This window comes from Hyaloscypha bicolor (genome assembly GCF_002865645.1).
Source record: "Hyaloscypha bicolor E unplaced genomic scaffold K444scaffold_53, whole genome shotgun sequence".
Taxonomy (NCBI): Eukaryota; Fungi; Ascomycota; class Leotiomycetes; order Helotiales; family Hyaloscyphaceae; genus Hyaloscypha; species Hyaloscypha bicolor.
The window spans coordinates 2641900-2667567 of NW_020194555.1; the positions used below are offsets into that span (position 1 = coordinate 2641900).

The following is a 25668-nucleotide window of genomic DNA, read 5'->3' on the forward strand; positions in this document are numbered from 1 at the left end:
TTCGATATTGTCATGGGTGGTTGAGATACCAGTGACGAGGCACTCGAGGTTGGTGGTTCCAGTTCCACATCAGGATGCGCTGAGCGGGGTGCACAGCCTCGCAGGCAGCAAGAACCGGGAGGCTCCCAGACTCCACAAACCAAAACTCATTCATCATCTACAAATCACCGCTGGCTGGTAATCGAAGAAATTCCTGCAAGGGCGATTCTGCTTGACTACGAGACGCATAGACAGACTCTTCCTTTCCTGTCTTGCAACAATTTCTGTATGCCAGCATCCTCCCGTCTATTGCCCCTCCCTTACCTCTCTCCTTTGAGCTCAGGTCTCAATTCTTTCATTTCATAATCAAAACAATCCCTAGTCATCCCATACTACCAAATTCGCACTACATCCCATTCATTACATCGAGGGGGATCTGACAACGGGGAGGCCTATTCCAGTTCATGGGAAGGGAATTACAATACACTCCCTTCTAAAGTGCATATCTGGCTGCAATATCTCACTCGAGCCCATCTCTTGCTCTCTTCCTTAGCATCTCTCATTTTCCCACACGCCCAAATAAATTACATAGAGGATAAAGTATGCATTTTCACTTTATTCCTCTCCTCAGGTACCAACTAGCAACGCAATGCACCACTCCACCGACCCCTGTAAAGGAACCCATTGACTCCCCCATCAACAACGCAAATGTAATGCAAGGTAACTCAGCACAGAAAAAATAGGGGACCTTTAAGAATATCAAAACGAAGTGGTGGTCATGGCAAAAGCAGCAATGAAATTTGGACCGGTTGAGAATAAGGAGAAGGGTCCGCGCTTGCAGAATGTTTCGGATTGAAAAGAACAGAAGTTATGAAATCGATGCTGTGCATTAGATGAAAACTCGAAGCTTTGGATAAAAGAGGTTGGTAAAAGAAAGTAGTTGGGAAGTTGCAGCGCTGTGACTCAGGGGCTGGTGGGATTCTTAGCCAGGCATCCGTGGGGCCTAAAAGAAAGCCCAACGCTTCGCCACCACCGTCTTCCCGCCATCCCCATGCTCTCGTTTCTCTAAAACATCGTGACTCAAGCCTCTCTATGTCACTTTTCGGGTTTCCGCTTCTTTTGATGGACATGGCCTTGTCTACTGAGGCCATTAGCGGGCTAGCGGACAAATCCGAGAAGCGAAAAGTGATTTTCTGATTTTCTGATTTTCGCGCCCACCCCCCCCACACCTCACTAAAAAAAAAAAAGTACAGCATACACGCCTTATTCTCGACTACTCCTAACCCCCCCTTAGCTTGCGTGGTCCGTAAGGCAAATCCCATGGATTACGAGGCACATCTCCATCTCCCTCACTCTCTATATCCTCCGTACTACCTATATTACTCGAATTATCTATATCTCCTTCGTCCCCTTCTCCTCCAGTATCCTTACCCTCCTCTACTATAACCTCCTTCCCCATTGCCTTCTGACCTTATATCTGTCTTTGTATTTGCTTTCTATATCTTATAGGCAGTCAAGGCTTTGGTATAAAGGGTTTTATAGATACGGAGCGAGGCTTTCCAGACTTGGTAGAATTAGTATTAAGTTAATAGAAAGTATAGACTTTACCGTTATTATTATATCTGTAATTTATATAAGTACTATTAAATTCGCCTTCTATAACTATATAGTATTTAAAAGGGCCTCTCGGTCTCTTCTTATTATATAAGTAGTATAAGCTTAAGAGGATCCGGTTCCGCAAGTATATACCAAGCTTACCTCCAGATTTACCTTTGCCTTTCTCTAATTCCTTTAGCTTCCTGCCCTAGTATAGCTCTATCTCTCTCTAACTTTAGTCTTATTAATTAATTCGCTTTACTACTTTAGTAAATATTATCGGATAGTATAAGGAGATTAAAAGTATTATTACGGAAGAGGGAAGAGGAGGTTATATATAAGGAAAAGGTGTATATATATAAGGAGAAGGTCAAAAAATAGAGAGGTTTATTAATTAAACATATTAACGGAGAGGATATTATAAACTAAAGTCTGGATTTAGAGGATATATTATAAATATTATCTTTCCGCTTATTTATAGCTTTATTATCTTTTCTACTACTTTTGCCTTTACTAGAGCTATTACCTAAAGCCATATTTAATATATCTTTAATAAAAGAGAGCTTTAATAATAGTATTATATATCGGAATTAAAGTTATTTTCGGAAGGAGGTTAAGATTAAGGTTAAGGCTAAGGTTAAAGCTAGTATAGCTATGTTTTTATTATTTACTTTTGGGATATAAAAATATATATTTAATATAATTATTTAAATCCGAATAAATTTATAATAAATAATATCTGAAAATGAAAATATTAGTATTTAATAGCTCTAGGTTAAATATATTTAAATATTAAAAAAATTATAATTTTAGGTATTATAGTTATAAAAATAAAAATAAAAATATTCTTTCTCTTACTAACTCATAAAAGCTAAGATATACTAATAATAATTAAATTATACTCGACCCGTATAATTAGCTAATTTACTTTACTAATTATAAATAATTCGAAATAATTTAAATTTCCTTAAATTTCTATATATAGCTTATTATATAAACTTCTATATCTCTATATTTAGTAATACTATAATTATAATTTTTGGATAAGAAGAATTCTCTTATTCTAGTATATATAATTATATTTATTTCTTATTTTTTAAATATATAGTTATTAAATTAGAGAGGCTTAAAAATTCTAAGTAATACTTTCTTCTAAAAAATATATATTCTTAATAAATAATAAAAGTAAATATAGAATTATATAATAATATAACTATCTCATACTAGTAATTTTATTTTCTATAAAACTATAACTCTATTCTATCTTTATTCTAAAACCTCTATTTTTCTTCTATATTTTTTCGACTTTACTATTAATACTAAGAGCTTCTGCCCTCTACTAATATCTTCTTTATTAATACCTTTATTAATACCTTTATTAATACCTTTATTAATACCAAGAGCTAGTATTTAACTGCCTTATAACCTTTTTCTTCTCCTCCTTACTTCTCTAAACCCCTCCTCCGAATCCCTTTTCTGAACCCCTCTTTCAAACCTCTCTTCCTTTAATACTTCTTCTATTAATACCAAGAGCTAGTATCTAACTACCTTATAACCTTCCTCTTTTCTTTCAAACCTCTCTAAACCCCTCCTCCAAACCCCTCCTCCTTTAATACTTTTACTAATAATACTAAAAGCTAATATCTAATTACTACTTCCGGGTTACTTTTATCCAGAACTCTTATACCATAAGTCTTTAACTTACTTACTTCTTAGAAAGCTAAATTTTAGATCCCTCCTTTCTTTCTCTAATATCTCCTTCTTTCCTTTTCCGATATCTCTTATATCTTCGGGCTCTTTAGGAGTATCCTCTCTCGAACTTCCAAAAAAGAGGCTAATTCCTATTTAGATTCCTCCGAACTTTAATATCTTCTCTCCTTTTTTAATACTTATAAAAGCCTTCGGGCTACTACTAAGTACCCCTATTCTTTATCTTGAAATATATACTAACTTATTCTTATAGGAAATAGCCCTTCTCTCTCTAATCTTAACTCTTTTAATATATACTTCTTATCTTTAGGCTATTTAGATATCTCTTTATTTACTTTTATAAAATATATACTAATTTACTTTTTAGTTCCCCTTATTTTACCTCTCCTTTAATATTACCGTATATATATCTAGTTAGTACTAGTTCTTATAACCTATAGTTAGGCTTTCTATTTATTAAATACCCAGGTATTTTATTTTACTTTTGCTTTATATATTTTGTTTTATATACTTTACTTTTCTTTTATTATAGGTTAGGACTCAAATAGTATTTACCTTAAATACTTGTATTCTCGGATATATAAAACTCCTATAAATCTTTCGGGATTATAAACCAGCCTATTTTAGTTCGGGAAAGCTTTCTCGAAAGTATTCCAGGAGTTATAGTATTTACTATAACCCCTTCTAAAGATTAATATAGTATAGGTATTTCTGGTTTATTCTCTCTCTATAAAGCAAACCGCTACCCTAAGTTTATATAAAAGTCCTAATTATCTCTCGAATTAAAATATAAATATTTCTTATTCCTATTAAATTAGGTATAAAGAATAATAGGCGCCTTTGGGCTAGACTATAGTACTAGTTAAATACTAAGACTCCCTATACCTATCTTATAAACTTATAGTTCGAGATATATTATATTTAATAGGGCTTCCATATTTAATTACTTTATACTATAGTAAAACGTTTTAGTATTATAATTAGGGGAATTCTATTTTATAATCTTATTTATTACTTATAGATTTTCTAGCTAATAAGTCTTAGCTAATAGCTAAGAAACTTATTAGCTACTCTATCTAAAGTCTCTAGGAGCGGGAAGTTGCCTTAATAAAGACTTAGTATTAAAAATAGGTTTAACTAATTAATCCAAACGAGAAGTTTATAGCAGGAATCTCTATATATAGGTAATTCTATATAATAAACTCAAGTCCCTATCCCTAGTTATATAAGTAAGTCATATAAGAAACTCTTTCTGGCCTATTAGAATAGTCCCTATCTCTGGTTATACGAGTTATAATATATAATAAACTTAAACTTTTCTTGAATTATCTTTGGAAGAATTAGTAAGCTTTTCTAAATAAACTTATTAAAGCCTTGGTTTTTAAAGATATTAGTCCAGTCTTCTTATTTCTTTCTTAGGTAATAGTTCGGCTCTCAGGAATTATATATAAATATTAGAATAAATAAAGAAATATATTATATATACTTTCTAGATAGATTAGGATAGAACCTATAGGATTCCTATAATATTTTTATTAAATCTATAGTACTAGCTAGTAAAGACTTTAATAACCTTAATAAGACTTGAATTACAAGTCCGGCCCTCAGATTTCCTGCTTAATTTAAAGATTAAGTAGTTTATAATAGATTACCTATTATAGAATATATTATACTCTTTTCCTAAAAAGTACCGGGTACTAGTAATAGTCCGGAAGCCCCAAAGCCCTTGAGATTCTTTATAAGTTTCGGGCTTTAGGGCTTTTTTATAGCCAGCCAATTATATAAAGTTATATAATTATACGGGTCCGGTATTAATATAAAGTAATTAGTAACTTTATATATAGATATAATATAGTTTTTAGTATAGCTAGTCTAATATATTATATATTTATATATAAATACCTATAATTTCATTATTATAATATAATATATCCTTAATATATCCTTAATATAAAAATCCCTTTATAACTCTAGACTTTTAGGAGCCTCCTCTATACTAAAGATAGAATATATAATATTATTTAGGTATTAAACTCAAAAGGCAAAGAATTATAAAGGCCCTAATAATTATAAGATTTTATAAACTTAAATAGATTTAAGTATTATAAAAACATTAAATTTAGTAGCCTGATTTTTAAATTATATAAGAACTAATTAAAGAATATTACTTTAAAGTATTAATTATAAATTCCAAATACATATATATTTATAAAGAAATAAGACCTAAAATAGTACTAAGCTAATTATAAGATATAAGAAAAAGTATATTAGATATTAGGCCCATTTTTTCTTAATTATCTTAATTTCGGTAGATATTTATATATAATTTATTAGACCTTATATAATAAGTTTACTCAGGAGAAATAAGATTAATTAGCCTAAAAAGTTTAATAATAATAGTTAGACTTCTATCCGGGATAATAAATAAAATACTAGTAATAGCCCAAATACTTTAGGTTTTACTTATAAAGCTAAAGATATTATATCTATTAATTCTCTATATCTAATAAGAAAAAGGAGTAATATATTTATATCTCTAATATACCCGTTACTATAAAGTAATACTTATACGGTCTATAAGATTAATTATAGTCCTTTTTACTAAAGGAAAGAATAATAAAATTAAAGAAGGATCTAATAGCCTATTACTATTATTATTATTATTACTATTAGGATTAGCTTTAGTAATACTTTTAGTAGTACTTTCCGTATTATCTTATAGCTCCTAAAGATTAGTAAATAGAGAAAAATCCTAGTATATATAAGTTAATTAAACCTAAAAACAAAAAAGGGTCTATAAAAGAAATAAAAAATAGGAGCCAGAATTAAAGAAAAGAATTATATATATACCTTTATTTACCTACTAGTTTATTAGATCCCTCCTTACTTTTAAAGTCTTATACCTATACTAGCGGGTAATACTTTTCTGGGCTCTCTGGGCCTCCTTAATCTATTATTTAATCTCCTCAAGTTACTATATCTTCTAAATATTTTCCAGCTTTTTATAAATAACTTTAAAACGGAGATTTTTATATAAAATCTTCTTTTAAGTATTTTCTAGCTCTTTATAAGTAATTTTAAGACAGATATCTTTATATAGAGTCTTATCCTAATATAAAACAAAAAAAATTATTTAGATATCCTTAGGGCCCAGATATATACTATAATAGGAAAGGTTAAAAATAGTTTAAATAGAACCTGGCAAGACTATAAGTTCCTGGACTCTTTTACTATTAGGACTAGTATAGAATACTAGTTTATTTATATTATTAATAAATTAATAATAATAGATAGGTTTACTAATATAGAAAAAGAAATAAGGGAATAGCTACTAAGAAACTATATTAAAAAAAATAGAAAAAACTCGATTATTTATTTCAAATTAAAAGCCACCTATTAAAAAATATCTATTAGAATTTATATAGAGAATCTAGTAAAAGAAATAGGAGAAAACTTACTACCGACTTCTTTAGAAAGTTAGATAGTTCTTTACTTAGCTCTCTAATTCTTTATATTATTAAATATTTATTTATAGAGAACTAGCTATAAAACTATAGTCTATAATTCTATAAGACTAGATCCGGCTATATTTTAATTCATAAGACCTTAAAGGGCTCCAGGTAGCCTATTACCGGTATAAAGAGCTATAGCCTGGGTAATAGCCTAAGTAACTCTTGTATTTATAGCCCGTTAAGCTTATATAGTAGTATAAGTACTACTAGAAAAGTAGTTAGGTCAAGTAATATAGCTTATAATAAAAGGAAATACGGAAGGAAGTAGTTATAGGACTATTAGAATAGGAGGAGCCTGGGATAGAATAGAACTAGTACCTAGCGGCTATATAATAATAGTAACTAGAGGAATAGATATAGTAAATATTCCTGGAAGAAAAAATACGGGATAAAGATACTAAGAAAAGCTAGGAATCTAAAATATCCCAGATATAAAAAGAGAGGCAGATATAAACAGAATTCCAGAGCTATAAGGTTCAAGTTTACTAGTATTACTACTCTAGATAAGTAAAGTAGTAGCCTCTATATTATATTTATTATTAGTAGATTAATAGAACTTATAATATTAGATATTACTATATTAGTATTTGGCTATAAAACATATAGTATTAGAGCAGGTTTTAAGAAATAGTAATACTATTTTGAGAAATAAAAATTTGAGAATATAGAATATTTATATAATAGATAAACTTAATAATTCTATTAATACTACTCTTAAAAGTAAAAAGGGGATTTCGAAAATAATATATTTAATAATAAATAATACCTATTTTAATATATCTAATTACTCTATAACTAGCTCGTTTAACTACCCTATATTATTAGAAATATTACTAATAAAAGGCCATTTCTGGATAAAGTCCTAGATTATTAGGAATTATATAGGTATTCTTCCGGCCTATATATTATTTATATACTTTATATTTATTAGGATAACTTACTTAAAGATTCTATTTTATATAATAATAGTATTATATTTACTAGTCGGCTTCTCGGACTCTCCTAATATTAATAGCTGCCCTGAGGCTATATATACCCGGATTATATATCGGAGCTAGTAGTAAGCTTAAATATATAATCGGTTACCGTTTCTATTAGTATCTCCTATATAAATATTGGCTATATTTATATTATAAGATATAAGCTTCTAATAATACTACTCTAGTATTTCTCTTAGCAGAAACTCGTTAATATCTATATTAGTATATAAGTAAACTATCTATATAGAGCTATATAAGGTTATATTACTTACTTTAAACTAAATAATTATTAAGGATTATATTATAAAGCTCTATATCTATAGGGTAATCCCAGTACTATATCCTGCCTAGAGGCCTCATATATAGTCTAAATAGCTTACCGGCTACTATATTAGGCCTAGATCTGTCTTTTCTAATCCTATAAATATTCTATAAGTTTATAAACCTATATATCTCGTTTTGAATCCACTATATATAAAGTACTAGTAAAGTAATCCGGTCCTATAGGTATTAGTAATTATAATCCCCGGTATAGGCTAGTTCCTAAAAGTAGTTCTATATATACTAATCGGAATTAGTTATATAATCCGGTACTATAATACTAGACCTAATAGCCTTAATAAAAAGCGGTATAATTATTAGTACCTAATACTTCCTCCTAATAATAGAAAGAACGAGAGGCAGATATAGGGAAACGGAATTACTTATATATTACCGGTATAACTAGCTCTTCTAAAGCTCCTACTACCAGGATTTAACCTACTAATTCTCGGTACTTTTCCCAGAAATAAAGTAGTCCTCTATATATATAACTAATAGATTGGCTATTTATAAGAATATAAAGTATACTTTAATAATAAGAGAGAGTTTAGAGCCTTAATTAGCCCTAAAGAAATAAGGGTAATAGCCCATTTAAGTACAAATCTAAAAATATTACTATATAACCAAATAGGTAATTTAATTAGAGATTCCAATATATACCCAGATAATATTATATAAATAAGTATTAATATAAGTATATATCTTAATCCCAAATAGTAATAGCTTATTATATCTATTAATTAACTAAATCTAGTCCGGCCCAGGTATAATATATTCTCCTTTCTTGAACTATATTTATTATATTTATAGTATAATTGCCTCAGGATCCAGGAGTTATAATATTATATATAAGCTCTTCCTATAAATAATAAAATACATTAGTAAATAAGGCTCTAATCTTCCAAGCTAGGGCGAAATAGTAAAGTATAGAAAGACTAACCGGGTTACTAGTAAACCTTATTAACGGAAATATATATATAAATACCGCCGTTTATAACCTATAACCCGCCTATTATTTAGCTTACTCTATAGTATTATAAATAGTTATTCGTCTACCGCTTACTTATCTATTATAGTTATATAGCAAATAAGACTAAGCTTCTTATATATATAGATAACTCTAGTAATTAAAGCTATATAACTATAATTCTCAAGATCTTTAAGCATTTCCTTATCTATATCTCCTAGATAATATAGGATTATAATCTATATATAAAGGAAAGGTATATCTACTATTTGAGTATATATTTGGATATTCTATTCTTGTAATTACTATTAGACCATATATAAATTAACTAAGATTTTATATAAATCTTTTAATCTATTTGTAATTTCTTCTTAATTAATATTTATATAAGCCTATTTAGTAATAGCTTTATAATATGGTAATAGATTTATTAAAAGTTATAGTATTATTTTAATAAAATCCACCAAGTTATTTTAATAGGGATTAAGTTTAGGGTATGCTTTACTATTATAATATACTTTCTAGTAATATAAGTACTAAAAAACTCGAGTAATATTACCCCTATATAATTTTATTAATTAATTACCAAAAAAAAGTAATTAGCCGGCTTCTTAGTTATTTTAATAGTTTAATTTTCTTATTTCTAACCTCGGGAATATTAAGGAAATTATTAGACCCTATTAATAGTATTATTCTAGAAGGGCTTATAGCCTGTAGTTATCTAACTATAGTAATTTGTAATAAATACTCAATTTTATATTATACTATCCGGCCTAATTTTAGTATGATTTTATACGGTAGTATAGGCTCTTACTTCGTTAATTAGACAAGCAAGCAGCCTTACTATTATTGCGTTATCCAAGCCGAAAGTCACGTGTGGGTGCTATATCCCTAATTAGGAATTCTGCCTTGGGGAGGAGGGGGGGGTGTGCGGGGCGCCAGTGCGAAAATCAGAAAATCAGAAAATCACTTTTCGCTTCTCGGATTTGTCCGCTAGCTAGCTGTGGGCCTCAGTATTGTCGAGCAACTCGCTTGGCGTTAATTCAGGTACCAAGCCACCACCATTGGCTCCCGCCTTTTAGCCTTGGATGGCGCCTGGGGAAAGGAGGTTGCCTGATTGCAGGTAAAATTTGTATAAGTATGGCTTCATGTTCCTCTGCTTCTTCTCACCCTTCTCATGCTAGAACCCATCTGATTTCAATATCCAATTTGACTTCCCAAAGCTGTGATCTCATTGTACTCGACCCCTTCGTTCATCCTCATACCCCCAATCCATACACGACTCGCTGCTTCAAAGCAGAACAACAAAACCACCATGGCGTCTGATGCGCCGCACAAACAAGAGTTTCGAATTCGAGATCTCGCCACTCGAAGCGTCATCCTCTTTCCTACCAGAGCCCAGATCATCCGAGACATCAAGGAAATTAACCTTCACCCAGGCCCCAACCAAATCATCATCGACGGTCTTGCACCCACAGTCGACGAGCATTCCATCAAGGTTGAAGGAACTGGATCAGCCACAATCACCGAGGTCACTGTCGATCTTCTCCCGAATCGCGATGTCTGGGAAGATATCTATCCTTCTGATTCGGAGGACGAGGATTCAGACGAAGAGGAGAAATCAGAGGATGAAACGGAAGGCATGAAAGCCCTCAACGACAAACTCAGGAAATTCAATGTCCAACTTCTCAACGAACAAGAGAAAATTAATTCCGGAGCTCATCGTCTGAAGATTTGTGATGCCTTTGGCAAGAGTGTTGAAAAAGAGCGCCCTGCTCCTGCCGATTTGGACAAGCTCATCAATGCCTACCAGGCAGAGCGTGAGAGAATCTACAAGGATCATGAACACGCAGTTGCTGCTGTTGAGACTATTCAGGAGGATATTGAGAAGGTCAATAAAGAAAAGCTGAAGCTCGCCAAAGCAATGGTGAAGGCCAATGAGAAAGCCGAGAAGGAGAAGCAGAAATTGAAAGAGAAGAAAGCACGCAAGAAGGCTGAAATACGCAAAGAAAAGTTGAGGATCAAGGCCGAACGAGAGCTGTTCTGGCCGAAGAAAGTCTACCGTATCACCATCAACCTCGAGCCCACCAGCCTGACACCTGCATCGTCCCGTCGCAGCTCAATCGATGGAGACACAGTTGTCAACCTCGCGACTTCAACATTCCACGAACCATCGACCGGCCCACTGAAGACTGGCGAGATCAGTCTTTCTCTGTCATACATCACTTACTCCGCTTCTTGGTCCCCACGGTACGACTTGAGCTTGAACACTGTCAAGTGCACTGGTGTGCTGGAATATGGAGCAGAACTCAAGAATACCACTTCCGAGACTTGGCGGGATGCGAAGATTGTACTCTCAACCTCTCAGACAACCTTCTCTGGTCTCAGCGAGACGATTCCTACCCTCGAACCCTGGCACGTGCGCCTCTTGAAAGGAGGCCGCAACCCTGACAGTGCGTTGTTCAGCGCATCCGAACGCCTGGCAAAGCAGCAGGAATGGAGTAAAAACACCGGAGGACAAGTCCAGAAGCCCCGAGCAGAGATCTTTGGCCTTGATGGCAGTTCAAACAACAACGCATCCTTATGGTCATCCCAGAAAAAGAACCGCGAGGCTCAGGTACAACAGGTCATTAGCAGCCACTCACATCCCCCACAAGCTCAAGTTCAACCAGCAGGGTTATTAGGTAACCTCGCTGGACCAGGAGGTGGTTTTGGTAGCAGTGCTTCAGCACAGGTACAGAACCAACCATATCGTTCGAGCCATGGCATGACTTCAGTTCGTGCCAAACGTGCAAGTAGTACGAGCCGCTTTCTGCGTGGAGGGGCAGAGGTTGAAGAAGATGAAGAAGAGGCATACATACAAGAAGACAGAGCGGGCGGTTTCGAAGGAGGGGATCTCAGTCTCTTTGACGACCAGCCCCAGTCTCTTACCTTTGAAGAAGGAGCTTGGGAAGAGACTGGTCTCACAACTACGTATGACGTTCCATCACTGAAGACACTCGCTCCCAACAATTCAACCAGCAAGCACAAGATCGCCAAGATCGATTTTAAGAACGTCATCTTCTCCCACATCGTCATCGGCAAGCTTCGCCAAATTGCGTTCCTCAAGGCCAGACTGCGCAATACCTCAAAGATCACTCTTCTCAAGGGTCCTTTGGGGTTGACGCTTGATGGCAGTTTCTTGGGCCAGGCATCATTCCCGCGATGCTCGGCTGGTGAATCCTTCTCTCTACCACTGGGCGTCGATCCGGCAATTACAATCAGCTATCCCAAGCCAACTGTTCGACGAAGCCAATCTGGTATCTTCAACAAGGAGGACAGCAATGTGTTCAGTCGCACTGTGGTCATCATGAACACCAAGCCCAAGGCTGCGATCGAGATGACTGTTCTCGACCAAGTCCCAGTTTCTGAAGACGAGCGTCTCAAGATCGAAATCTTGAGCCCGAGAGGCTTGAAGGCTGGTGGCGACGGGGTACCGACTGGTATCAGTGCATTCGCTGGTTTGGCTCTTGCGAACACTGGATTGAATGGCAAAGGAACCGCGAAGGATGTTAGAGCTAGTGTGTACGGTGTCGACGGCAGAGAGTTCAAGGACGGCAAATGGGGAAGTGCCGTTGCAACAACAAAGAAGGGTGGGGAGGTATCATGGAACGTCAAGTTGAATCCTGGACAAGGTGTCAAATTGGTGCTGGAATATGAGGCTTCTTTCCCGGCTGGAGAGACCGTTGTTGGAGTACAAGTTGCGAAGAATGGGTTTGGAAATTATTAATCTGGCATTGTTCTTGGAGGGCTTGGGACTTTCTCCTGATGTTTGGTTTGAGGAACGTCGGGGGCAGGTTTTTAGGCAGTTAAGGATCAAAAGTTCCAAACGCGAAAACTGTGAAATGCGAAATTTCAAAAGTGCCTGAATTTGGCATGCAACCACGCCTAGAATCAAGTACGGAATCATGTGCAGGCTAGGTACGAACCTTTATAAAAATTGATTTCTTTTCTCTGATTAGATGATCGATCGAGAGCAAGGACTTTTTTTTTCTATCCGGTCACTTAGCTAGCCTACGCAGATAAAGTGGGTCTACCTTAAGGTCTACCTATGAGAAACCATACCACAGTACAAATTTAAGTTAGTTAAGCGAGAGCACAGATAAAGAAATATTCTTCGCCTCTCTCTCTTCTTCTTCTTTATCATTTTTCCATTGGAAGGAAGCCTTTCACAGACTGTTTTTGAGCGAATTAGGGATTTTTTTGTATATAGAGAAATTTCGAAAATACTTCTTTGCGAAACCACTTGATTTTGGTATGGTTACGCACCAAAATTCAAGTGCTTTCTCGTTTGGAATTTTTGATCCTTAACCGCCTAAAAATCCGCCCTACCGAGACCTTGTTCCCAGATTCATTGCATATCTACACAAAGGCACCGAAGATACATCACAATACCAGAACGCCTCAAGCTACCATTCCATCCTCTACAGTTGTGGTTTCTTATGCTCATGGCCTCGCTCTTGTATGCTCGTCTGTCGCCATTTCCGCGATCGTCGGGCCCATATAATTGGGAGGGCGGTTGAAGACCGAGGCATGAGGCGAGCCCATTGTGTCGCTCATTGGGGGCGAGGCGGGAATGAAGCCCTCTTTATTCTGGTCATAGTACGCACTTCCAGGTGAGTACGGTTGGCTTGCATAACTTCCCCTGTCTTGCAGCGGGAAAGGATGCTGCTGCTGTCGGAGCGCTTGAATTTCTTGGCGGTGTTTGCGACGAATTTGGAGGAGCAAGAAGGCGACCAAAGCAATCCCAGCGATGCTACCGATCACGATCCCGGCAATTGGACCGCCCCCCAATCCGCTCTTATTCGAACCCCTTGAGGCCGCTGTCGTTGATGTGGAAGACGCGGCGGAGGTCGAGGAGGCAGCTGCTGAGGTTGGTGAAGAGGTTGGTGAAGAGGTTGTGAGTCGGCCGCCATCGCTGGTCGTCGTGCTCAGGAGGACGGAGACCGTGTAGCCTCTCGCAACAGCGCAGCCATAACCCACCGATCCACCTTCGTAATTATACGTCGCGCAGTATGGAAGTGTGGAAGAACTGTGGGAGAGTAAGTTTCAGTTTTCAAAACTCGAAAAGGCACTCACCAAACCAGATTGCCAATATCGTGTTGACAAGCAGCATCACATACCGCACCCAAGAGGTCGTAACATGTTGTCACAACCCCGGCACAGCTGGTGCTTGCGCAGCAGCCGACATACGTACTCGCCGTCGCACAGTAGAAGTCAGCACCACAACTTACTGCCGAAGCTATATTTCAAAATGAAAAGTCAGTGCAACGCTCATGTACAATCGAGTAAGAGAGTTTCGAGCGATGGGATTTGTCATTAGTAAACGAGTTCTCGTACCTCCATTTCCCCCAATCCAACCGCAAATGGGATTCTGCTCATTTGAGGCCCTCGCCTTCAATTCTGCATGGGAAGCTCCTGCAGTAATGGTAGGCAGATTGGCCCAGCCAAGAGCTGAACTCTGCAGTGTGGCCCAAGTGGCAGTTGGTGCGAATTCCACGCCAATGGAAGTTTCAAAGGCGTATACAAGGAGGGCAATAGACCACAAAGAACGCAGGAAAGGCATTGTCTGAAAGTATTTACAAGTCATCAAACCTCGGAAGTATTCTCGCTTGGAGGAGCATCTCTGTTGTGCTGGAGAAATGCTAAGTCTTGTACTCCACCAATTCGAGACTCGTAATGGTGGCTTAGAGCATCACGCCCTTTGCGCCTGAACATGACCCATGATTATCAACTCGCCGACCTCTTGGATGTGGAGGAATTATTATTGGAGCTCCCCCGCTTGTGGTTGTGAGAACTTCCCCTCTCGGCACGCAAAAGGAAGCCGAATCACGGCAGAGTGTCAGACGGGCAACAGAGGGGCTGCATGGTGGAGTGGGCCGGAAAATGAAATCTTTGGGGGCTGTGGCAGAGTCTGGCCAAACTAAGAAGCATATGGCTGATTTGCCAAGAGTTTCCGCATCCCCTCTCCGATATCATGCGTACAGACGATGCCGTCCCAGTGGACTTCCTCAAAAAGGAGGATGGCAGATCTCAGCTGCGCCTTGGGTTTCTTTTTTGGGTGTTGCCACTTCTACGTCAGCAGCCAATATCAAATCCTTTTCTATTTCTCGGCCCTGCGGCCTCGAAAATTGTGACATGCAGCCTCTTCAGCCTCACCATGCGAGTGCGGGATGCTTGATGACTGAATAAGAGCCTGTGCCTACTTCTGGCAGCTGTATTTTCAGTCTCGACTACGGCGAAATCAGCACTCAAAATGAAGCTCTCTCTAGATATTTGCATCCTTTCCTGTATTTGTCACTTTGCGCTTGGTGCCCAGGCAAAGTCATTTGTCGAGGCTATCTCAGCTTACCCAGAACTTTCCAACTTTACAAGCCTGCTAAATTCGAATTCCGGCCTTGCATTAATCTTTTATTCAATCTCACCCACAGCACCGCAAACTGTCCTGGTTCCAGACAATAATGCTTTTGAAAGCTTCCAAAAATCTACTGGCCAGACTTTCGCAAGCCAACCATATGATTATATACAGAATGTCATCAACTACCAGCTACTGAATGGCAACCTCAAGTCGGAAGACTTTGGCCATACAGCAGGAATTACAGTGCCAACAGGGCTTATAGGCCCAACCTACAACAACAGGACGGCAGGAAGTTCATTGATATCCTCTGGTGCCTCAACGGGGAATCATAATGGCCAGGTGGTGTTCATCGCTCCGAACACTACTTCTACCAGCTTTAGTTCTCGGCAATTGGGCTCTAAAGGAGCATACGTACAATCGGGCCTCGGTCACCAAGTCAATCTGACTGCAATCGATGGCGTTTGGGATGGCGGAGTGTTCCAGATCGTGGACGGGTATGCGATTCCACTGTGCATTCCATTACACCCAAGCTAACGATTCGACAGCTTTCTTACCCTCCCGCTGATCTGCACTCAGACGATTCGAGCGTGGGGTCTAAAAGCTCTCGATTCCTCCCTCAACCGTACAGGCCTTTCATCAGTGCTCGACCATGTCAACAACGTCACCTGTCTGGGCCCCAACGACAAAGCCTTTCTCCAAGCAGGTAGCCCAGACACGAAGGCCAATGTCTCTGATCTCACTTCGGCCTTAGCGTTCCACACGATTCCCCAGCCGCTGTACTCGAACTTCCTGCAAGATGGGCAGACTTTCGCGAGCTTGACGAATGATACAATCAGGGTTACGATCAGAGATGGAGCCTATTATTTCAATGATGCAAAAGCGATAAAACTCAATGTGCTGTAAGTGATGAACTCAGCTTAATCCCGAGATATCAACTAACAAGAACCTAGCACGAACAATGGGCTCATGCATGTGCTTGACCGTGTGAGTTTTCCACTCGAATAGCCGCTGACTCGTAACAATCACTGATTGATGCCCAGGTCATGTCCCCCTTAGATAGCACAGGTGCCAGTTCATCCACAAAGCCATCTTCGCCCACTGCAACGGTGACAAGTGCGGGGACGCCGAGCTCAAGCAGTACCAGTCCGACCACCACCCAGTCATCGAGCGCTGCTCGAGCTTTGGTACTTGAGTCGTCAGGCTGGAGAATCTTCGAAATCTTGGGCTTCGTTTATAGTTATATTTTCTTGCTCTTCTGAAGCCATTATGATCGAGATTGACAGGGGAGGGATCATCAAGACGGCGCTATAATTGATGGCTTAATTGAAGATATAATTCGTCCAAAGAATTCAAATCGCACAAAGTCTCGGCGAGCGTCTCCGTTTGACTGGACTGCATTGACCTTTGGAGGAAAAATAAATAATGATAAGCATGAACTTGACAACAAACCATCTCATCTCACTTTCCTCCGTACTCGTTGACAATTTCAAAAGACTTGCTTCTCGCGATGACCAGAATCAGTACCCAGCATATCACACCTCGGCGGTCCTCTATCATGCAGAGTGTCTATCTCTCAGGGTGCTACTGAGGTTGCACAACATGTTGGATAAAGCTTCGAGCTTATTTGCCTCACCTTTCTAAAACCAACAATTAGCGCGTCAATCAAACCGCGCTAGGACGAAAGGCTTCTTTGGAAGCAACGTCGTCCGAGGACTCATGATCAACCATCGACAAACAAGTGTCGAAAAGACGGCGATGGCGAGTGCTTATTGAAGCTTTTGAGCCAGTGTCTGGAGAGACTTTGCATTATTCTGAGAAGTCAAGTGAATCTGGGTTTGGGATGGATGTCGAAAGTGGGAGAGTTGGTGGTGATGTCCACCTTTGTACTCTCATTCTATTGATTTTTCGCGTTTTCTTGATTTTGGAGTTCAATTTCATCTCAGGTGCGCTTGCGAAGTTGTTTGAATGTTGCTCCCAGCTACAGCCCGACCCGGAGTCAAGGACGAGGCTATCACGTGAGTCACGTGCGAATGAGAATGGAGGTAAATCATCATTCACTCATCACCCCTGCTATTCTATTACTCATCATCATTCTAAATTGACCCCGTAACATGGAACTTCGTCGCTTTCATCGGATGGTAACCAGAGAAGTAATCATCATACACCAGATCCTCCTTCGTCAAAACGTTCGACTTCATGGTGGGGAATCTTCTGAAAAGCGTCCCGAGACTGACGTATAGTTCGCAATATGCAAGTCTGTGAAATCAGTTTAGATCGCTTGGCGATTTTCAGAGCACTTACGGCATCCCAACACATCCTCTTGTTCCTTTCCCAAACGGGACGAAAGCTTTGTCAATTCGTCGAGCTTCTTTCCGGTCGAGCCATCTGTCTGGGTCAAATTTCAACGGGTCTGGGAAGTATTCCGGATCTTGGTGTAAGACCCAGGAGCTCATTGATACAACGGACTGAGGTCTACATCAGTACAATTTTTGGTTGATTGGAGTTTAGCTTACTCCTGCAGGGATGAAAACTCCGTTGAATGTTGCTCCTCCGTCTGGGACATCGCGGGGAAGTCTTCCAGGGACACCAAACGATAGGCTACTCAAATTAGCAGAGTCAAGTGATGATCGGTGACACAAACCGAAGACCCTCTTTTATGACAGCTGAAAGATAAGGCAATGTCTCAAGGCGGACAAAACTGAGCCTCTCATTTGGATCAGGAAATTCTGCTTCCAACTCTTTCGTGACTTTGGCAAAGATTTCAGGATTAGAGACCACTTTGTAAGCAGCGACCGTCATGGCATTTCCAGTTGTGTCAGCGCTCGCTGCAAGGACACTGTAGGCCTCATCTTTGAGATCATCAATTGTTGGAATGACATAGTCTGCATCCTTTTCCTGAGGACTTAACAATGCTTGAAAGATCGAAGGTCGTGTCTCTGCACGCCCAGAGTCCATGGTTTCTTTTACAGCTGCACATTGTTTTCGGCAATGCTGGCACAATCAGTTTTTTGGGGCTAGAAGGAAGGAAGGCGGGCTTACCGCTGTCAATTGTATTACTTGGCCAACTGGCGGGCTCATGAAGCTTGCTATCGCTGGAGGCAACCCCAAAGCAATCTTTTGGAGGCCAGGCCATTGCATGAATATCCACATGGTAGGGCCAATTCCCTGCACCATGTCGAAGAACTTTTCCCCCAGGTCAGGACGGTCCAGGAGATCGTAACATTGCCCAAAAGCGTACTCAGTGATTACGTCTACCGATATTGAGCGGAATCCGTAGTGGAGGTTTAATGCTCGTCCTGCTGAGAAGGTGTTCTTTGCAAGGGCTGTGAGTTTGTCTGCTTTGGTTTGAACGATCTCTTCTAGTTCCAGAACCATTTTCCGTGAGAAGAATGGATTCAGAGCACTGCGGCGAATTCGATGCACCTCTGGGCTTCTGGAACTGAAGGTGCTGTACCCAATTCCGAAAGCGTCGTACAAGGCTGACTTTCCATATTTGCTGCCGACATAATTGATTTTTTCATAGTTCTCGGGATCGCTCAGGTGTACCTCATCTGGTGTAATCCGAACGAGCGGGCCTGCTGAATAAGTGAGTGCTCCAACGCCTTCCAATCAAAGGAGTCATACCGTATATTTCATGCAGCTCCTTGATTTTCGCGTAGTAGCGGCTACCACCCATGAAGCTGTGGTATGTTTGATAGAGATAGGTTGCGCCTGCAAGTTTGGGGCCAGGAACGTGAGCCAGAGGGTGGAAGAACACGTTGTATATGGTTGTGTAGGCGAGATTTGCCAAGAAATACAGAGCAAGAGTTACGGGTAGAACCGCCGCCAGCGAGTACCCCTCGAGCCCGAGCATCTTGCAATTGAGTCCTGTGTAACGGTTGTACGACGGCGTTATAACGCTTGAACGCTCGATTGTGTTAACAGTTGACAGTTGACGGCTCAGAGGCCAGAAGGAAGAAGAGCGGGGATACCAGATAAGGATCGTCCCATGGCAACTGTGGAGTCTGAAATGCTGACACCGGCATTCCATACTCTATTACTCAACCGCTTAAAACCTGTGGTGCTCTCACCAATGGTGCACCTTTCCTTGGACATGGGGTGAGCTCGGCCCGGTCAACTGTCACTACAAGTGCAAAAGCAGTAATTCATCCGCTCCAAGCGGAGGAGGGGGAAGAATAGCTGAGAAGCTGAGCGAATTATCAAACGCCAGGCATTCCGAACTTTGATAACGGTCAATTGGGGCTCGGGCCGCGACCGAGTTCATAGCGTCGCGGGGTCGTCGTAATGCCCACAGTTCCAAAACCCGGCCCCAACGTTTCCTCAAATTTGCCGCGCACCTACTTTTGATACCCAAATGGTCTCCAGCCAGCTCTCGATTCATGATTAGATAATTTTTTTTTTTCAATTTTCTTCCGATCCATCAAGATGTCTGCAGAAGAGCAAGCCCAGGGAGCAGAGATCACCATCGTAAGCCTCTCGAGATGCCTGTGAGACTGAGACTGACGGTGTCGAGGACGCGAATGACGACACTGATCGTGATTCCTCATTCGAAGAGGATGTGTGGGTTCATAAAGATGCGATCTGATTTGAGGTTTCTCTAATTCTTTGTTCAGGACGGCTGAGTCGACAACCTCCCTGAACGACAGTATTTTGCAGTATCGGACCTTAGTGGGTGCTTATTTCTCCTCATTTTCCCCCGAGCAAGTTCTGGAGAATTCATTTGCCCCTTTGCACCGTCTCAACTCCAACTTCTACCCTCACCCGTCGGGAAAATACTGATCCGAGACTCCGGGGTTCAGCATGGACGGCGATATCATAACTTCAAAGATTCTGAGTATTGGTTAGTATGTCCGATGAGATACTTATTCACATGCTCACTAAGTTAGGGGGCCTAATGATGAGAGTCAAAATGAGCAGCTTGATATTGGGTTTGCATTCATTCCAGTTTACATGCCCTCGGCCAACCGGCCAACTGGCCAACCGTCTAACCTGATCCAGGCATCATATGTTGACATTGCTGTTGGGAGGGGAGCTGTTTTTGGCGCCAATTGGTGATCATCCACAAGTAGGCATAGCTGATTTCATCTCGAAGAGGATGTTGATTTTGGCAGAATGTCATCGACGTGGGAACAGGAACAGGCATCTGGGCAATGGACTTCGCCGATAAGTTTCCCTCGGCTCAAGTGGTTGGGACAGATCTCTCGGATATCCAGCCTCGCTGGGTTCCACCCAATTGCAAATTCGAATTGGACGACGCGCAATTGGAATGGACGTTCCCCCCAGCTCATTTCGACTTCGTACACTTGAGATGTCTCATGGGAAGCATAAAGGATTGGCCGTATATTTACAGTGAAATTTACCGGTGAATATTTCCAGATTTTTCGGCGAGCGAAGTTGATCAGAGTAGGTGCACGAAACCAGGGGGATGGATTGAGCACGTGGACATGGACATCGAGTTCAAGTCTGACGATGACTCGGTTGGGGAGGGCCATATTATGCAGCGGTGGTCCAAGACTTTCATCGATTGCGGAGAGCAAATGGGAAGGACGTTCCTGATTGGTAAGCGGTCTAAAGGTCTCCTTGAAGCTGCAGTGAGTCTACAGACATACTTGGAGCGATCCATCTAACGTAAAAAGGGATTTGTCAATGTTGTTGAGAAGAGATACAAAGTTCCTGTAGGGAGCTGGCCAAGTAATAAGGGGTTGAAGACGATCGGACAATACAATCTGCTGTATTGTGTTCAGGGGCTAGAGGGGTGGGCCTTGTGGATATTGACGACAATTTTGAGGGTATGCTACCAATTGTTTTCAGTGTCATAGGGCAATGCTAAACAGATTAGTGGAGTTACGAAGAAATCCAAGTCTTCATAGCTCAGATGAGAGCGGCGATATTGAAGCGGTCGAACCATTCGTATTATGAGGTGTGAGTAGCTGCACTGGATCTCTCCTCAGCATGGGTTATTTGGCTAACCTTCACGCAGCATTGCTGTCTATGGGCAAAAACCTGAAACTAAGACCAAGAAAGCCGCACCGACCGCCGAGGGAGGAGAAGAACCAACAGAGTCTGTTCTATCGGCTGGGGCAGCTCCATCGGCGAGCGCGGGACCTTCTTGATCTGCAGTTCAGCCTCAGTTCTCGGTTTGTCCCCGTCAGGCTGCCAGGTGTGCATCTGTATTCTTTGCTCAATTGCAATTTGCAACGGTGGGTGTCGGACCTAGGCTGTTAAATATCGACGAGCCAAAAGCATCTGTATTTTTCCACGTTCTTGTTTTGTACGAAATTGTCCCTTGTGAAGTGATGGTACGGCTGCCAAGACCCAGCAGAAAGCTAAGTAGGTTAGAGACACTCTGCTCGAGACTTCCCTCTACGGCATTCGCGCGATCCCCGAGTGGATGGTTGATCTGTTCCCCCCGATCCAAAGAAACATCCAAGGCTGGCAGCCCCTTGCGGAAGGCGTGAGTAGGGGTTAAAATGCGAGTAATGCGACGAAAAAAACTAATGATGCTCCAGTCGTTGGCGCTTGGGGTTCTTGGGTGTGGAGTTGGTGGGGCGTGGTTGCATATGTGTAAGAGGCTAATGGAAGCTGGAAGACCCACTTGGCTCGATGATCCTAACCTCAGATCTTTGCCTCAAACAACTCAATCTTTACCTCAGCCAGCTCATAAGACACGCTTTACAATACTTCTAAAGCCTTCTCGAATTTGGCGAACAGCTCATCGAACCAAACCCGATGTTCTTCTTGGGTAGTGCCCTGGCTCTTGACAAGGCTTAGTTTTGAGGGAGGTGTGGTGAGTGAGAGAAAGCTTATTGTAGATATACACCAGCAATAGGTATTATTGCCATTGAAATTGGGTAGCCATTGAGACCTTGCTTGTGATTCATTTTTGTAGTTTGCTCAGAACTATCGAGGTACCCTGATCACTTGAGGGCTTTAAGATCAGTTGAAGTTCTCGGACTTGATGTAACTTTGAAGTTGAAAACTTGCAATATCTTGGAAAGTGGACTTGAAGGGGACCTTGACTTGAAGGCAATGTTAACTTGAGGGCGATTGCATTTATTTAAAACGCCAACGGAAGGTGGACGAGTCCACGTGACACCTAATATGTGCAAGAAGGTAAGGTCTGCCGGGGTTGCGTTCTCGAGCATGGATGGGGAGTTGAATATTGATTCAGACACTATATGACTTCAGTACTCAATTTTGAAGAAGCTTATCGCAAGACAGACTTCATTCACGTAAGGTGAAGGCCACCCCTCCCCCCTGCTGCACCTCGCTTAATTATCGAAAAAGGAGGCAGTGCAACCACAATTCAAGCCACGAAACTCGCAGGCTTGCTCCTGCGCATTCAAGTGGGCAAAAGCCTCTCGGATAAGTGAATCAGATCCCCAGATTTGTTCACCGGGCACTCTTGCACATCCGATATAGGCGCCCGCCCGGACAGGTTGTTGGACAAGAAGATGGGAGCCAATGATTTTGCCATGCATTTGAGCTCTTGGCTGCAGTTTATCAGGAGACAGAGAATGACCTGATAAAAGTGCAACTGGTTTTGTTGGCTATCTATTTATAGCCAGGGACCATAAAAAGGGGCTCTTTCACCATTGCTTTTCTTCCTTGCTGTCCGCAACTCCGCTCTACAACACAGTACGTGGACAACGTCTCAGACATGGGAAATAGTCTCAGCACTTTGAAGCCGCTATTTTCGAGTTCTTCTGCCCTTCTTCTCCTTCTTGCTGTCATAACTCATGTACCCGTTGTCACGGCTAGTGGTCCTTTTGAAAGAGAAGAGTGCGCTGCGTACATCACAGCAGAATATAATAAGACGAATGGCACTAGATGGAATTCATCAATACTCTTCTCGATCGCTAACATTTCCGAACCGATTCTCACTCTTAATGGATGCGAGACGATATGTGGGGCGGGGACAGGATGGTACCCAGACATAGGGCCTCGTCTCGTGGAATGGTTTCTTCCGATATTCCTGCTTATCTCCAACATGCAATTTCCTCTCATCGGAATGGAAAGTTTTTTTCTCGTGCTGCACTTACTCGGAGACCCGATTGATTCGACTTGGTCACTCCTGGACAAAATCGATAGCTGGAATCGATGCTGTGCCTTAGCTCGAAAAAGACTCACCAATGAAGCGGATATCTGGTGCCTCGCCATCATTTATGCAGCTCGGAGAGAGATTGAAGACGTTTCTGATTACCAGCTAGAACAAACCGATATCAATATAACTTCGGTCAGAACGACTGCGAGCGATCTCTTGAGGCAAAGAAAGAACGAGATCTTTCGGACAGTTTTTGCTGTTGCGATGTATATCTTCCAGGTTATTTCGGCTTTCGTCCCTTCCGTCGGAGCGTCATCGAGCCCTTCAGGGGGAAAGATTGGCACTGCGATGCTCCTGTCTTGGCTTGTGCCTGTTGTCATGTTGAGTAATACAGTTGGTGATTTGGGTTCTCCTGCGAGTACCGAGAAAACTATATCAACGTTCATGGCCAGCAATAAACAACCGAGAAACATAATCAACGTCTCGGTTTGGTCTGGTGCTCTATACTCTTATCGTCCGAACAAAGGTCTCGGCAACTCGGGATGGAGATTAGCTACCATCTCCGCTCTCCCCGTCGCGATTGCTTTCGGAACATCTTTCACAGTTCTTGAAGCAGGACCTACATACTTCAGTTGTCGTTCGCTTTTTGTCATTGGGGCATCTGCATACTGGGGCTTGAGCGCACTCTTGACGTACACCTTCTCGCGAAAAGCCGTGCAATCCTGTTTCTCATCAGGAAAACATCTCTGGTACGTCATCTTGGTGAAAGATTTCCTGGTCGCTGCTCCCATCCTGAGCTTGATTGTCGCCTCTAGCTGTGGATATTGGAATACCTGCTATTGCTGGGGCGGAGGTCCAGCGCATGGGGACAATACTAAGGTTCCATTGAACCCGACGAACATCTTCAATTTCAACAACGGGAAGTTCTACCCTGCCATAGTAGGAACTGGTCTCGGATTCCAGCTTATAGTCTTCTTGGTTATGCTGGGATTCGGATGGCATGGTCTCAGGGCCCTGGGGCTCCGGCTGCCTTTGCTGAACTGGATGACCTCGTGGTGGTGGGAAAGGAGGGTGGTTCGGGGTTCCAATCGACTTGCACCAGTGGCTGAAGCTGAACCTCAGTGGGAAAACAGAGAATTGAGTTGTATGGGTATAATGGATGAAAATCAGGGTGGGACGGAAATAAAGTGCGAGGAAGTGTAAGAAAGGCTTCCAGAAAGTAAGACCAAGACCTTCAGGAGCTTTCGCGAGGGTGTCCATCTTTGTAATCAGCTTCTAATGCAGTCTTCTCAATGTGATTGCGGGGAGGTCTTTCTTCCCTGTCCTCAGATCAAAAGATCAGCCAGTTAGTAGAAATAGTGCAAGTCCGTCAAAACCATACCGACAAACGCTATCAGAGCTCCATTCTATACGAGATCAGCATGTAAACCAAATAAAATATGGTTTCACTCCTAGAATCTCACATACCCTCCAGAACGCTGATATCTTTCAAGACATCCGAATCTGGGACAATGCTTAGACCTCGATGCTCAGGGTACCATATGTCCATATGCACCTGCCCAATAAACGTGAAATTTGAGACGTCTCTCTTTGCTATAACAATTGCATTTCCAACAAATTTTATGCCCCTTCGGCCGATCGTGTCTGCCAACGACATGAAGGGAGTTTCACGAAAGTTGCCAATATTCATGAGAGCATTGATTGTACCGAATGTGACTCCGCTACTGGCAACTCCAAAGTAAGTATTCCAAGCAGGGTAGGCATTGATTCCAGAAATGACAGCCCAATCAATGTCGTAGCTTGCCATGCCACAGCCTTGAACGAACATCGTGAGGAAGAGTTAAAAGCTGGTCCATGACTTGAAACAAAGAGATTCCCTTAGAATGCCCCAGATATATGTCCCATTTACCATCCACTATTGGACCTGGGATTGCGGCCCGTCCATGACAGTGGATCAAACTTGCCCCGTGTCCATCCCCAGAAACTTCCCCGCGCTAGCAGCTTTCCGGTGGGGGATGGCGTTGGAAGACTCAGGGGTCCGGCGGACTTTGATGTTGATTGGTGGATTTGGAGCACTTCTCTCCCGCCCCTAGCCAGAAAACCTCAAGATCTTGTCGGCATCGCAGAACTAAGGCAAGGAATCACGAATTACAGTATGCAAC

The 25668-nt window shown here is 40.9% G+C and overlaps 7 protein-coding genes across 7 annotated transcripts; 4 read left to right on the forward strand and 3 right to left on the reverse strand.

The window, feature by feature from the left end:
- Positions 1-10228: 10228 nt before the first annotated feature.
- On the forward strand, positions 10229-13222 carry K444DRAFT_610766 (uncharacterized protein). Its single transcript, XM_024879818.1, has one exon. It carries the CDS (start codon positions 10381-10383, stop codon positions 12832-12834), a length of 2454 nt encoding a protein of 817 aa, XP_024739652.1. The 5' UTR covers positions 10229-10380; the 3' UTR covers positions 12835-13222.
- Positions 13223-13423: 201 nt separating this feature from the next.
- On the reverse strand, positions 13424-14670 carry K444DRAFT_661824 (uncharacterized protein; the record flags this gene model as incomplete). Its single annotated transcript, XM_024886632.1, has 3 exons — positions 13424-14136; positions 14184-14346; positions 14445-14670. The coding sequence occupies 3 exons, from the start codon at positions 14668-14670 to the stop codon at positions 13551-13553; spliced, it is 975 nt and encodes a 324-aa protein (XP_024739653.1). The 3' UTR covers positions 13424-13550.
- Positions 14671-15027: 357 nt separating this feature from the next.
- On the forward strand, positions 15028-16739 carry K444DRAFT_349224 (FAS1 domain-containing protein). The gene is made up of 4 exons (XM_024872090.1): positions 15028-15956; positions 16008-16361; positions 16413-16446; positions 16503-16739. The coding sequence occupies exons 1-4, from the start codon at positions 15361-15363 to the stop codon at positions 16719-16721; spliced, it is 1203 nt and encodes a 400-aa protein (XP_024739654.1). The 5' UTR covers positions 15028-15360; the 3' UTR covers positions 16722-16739.
- Positions 16740-17555: 816 nt separating this feature from the next.
- K444DRAFT_641952 (benzoate 4-monooxygenase cytochrome P450) lies at positions 17556-19315 on the reverse strand (the record flags this gene model as incomplete). Its single annotated transcript, XM_024884682.1, has 6 exons — positions 17556-17718; positions 17764-17927; positions 17976-18060; positions 18104-18453; positions 18502-19037; positions 19087-19315. The coding sequence occupies 6 exons, from the start codon at positions 19313-19315 to the stop codon at positions 17556-17558; spliced, it is 1527 nt and encodes a 508-aa protein (XP_024739655.1).
- A 141-nt stretch (positions 19316-19456) lies between these two features.
- K444DRAFT_557969 (S-adenosyl-L-methionine-dependent methyltransferase) lies at positions 19457-21761 on the forward strand. The gene is made up of 11 exons (XM_024876805.1): positions 19457-19929; positions 19976-20022; positions 20076-20130; positions 20262-20302; positions 20349-20390; positions 20461-20527; positions 20574-20824; positions 20870-21053; positions 21099-21251; positions 21302-21384; positions 21443-21761. Exons 1-11 carry the CDS (start codon positions 19888-19890, stop codon positions 21573-21575), a joined length of 1098 nt encoding a protein of 365 aa, XP_024739656.1. The 5' UTR covers positions 19457-19887; the 3' UTR covers positions 21576-21761.
- A 1361-nt stretch (positions 21762-23122) lies between these two features.
- On the forward strand, positions 23123-24850 carry K444DRAFT_661828 (uncharacterized protein; the record flags this gene model as incomplete). Its single annotated transcript, XM_024886633.1, has 1 exon — positions 23123-24850. One exon carries the CDS (start codon positions 23123-23125, stop codon positions 24707-24709), a length of 1587 nt encoding a protein of 528 aa, XP_024739657.1. The 3' UTR covers positions 24710-24850.
- K444DRAFT_349358 (uncharacterized protein) lies at positions 24777-25469 on the reverse strand. Its single transcript, XM_024872091.1, has 2 exons — positions 24974-25469; positions 24777-24912 (listed from the first exon to the last, which is right to left on the reverse strand). Exons 1-2 carry the CDS (start codon positions 25332-25334, stop codon positions 24845-24847), a joined length of 429 nt encoding a protein of 142 aa, XP_024739658.1. The 5' UTR covers positions 25335-25469; the 3' UTR covers positions 24777-24844.
- Positions 25470-25668: the final 199 nt, after the last annotated feature.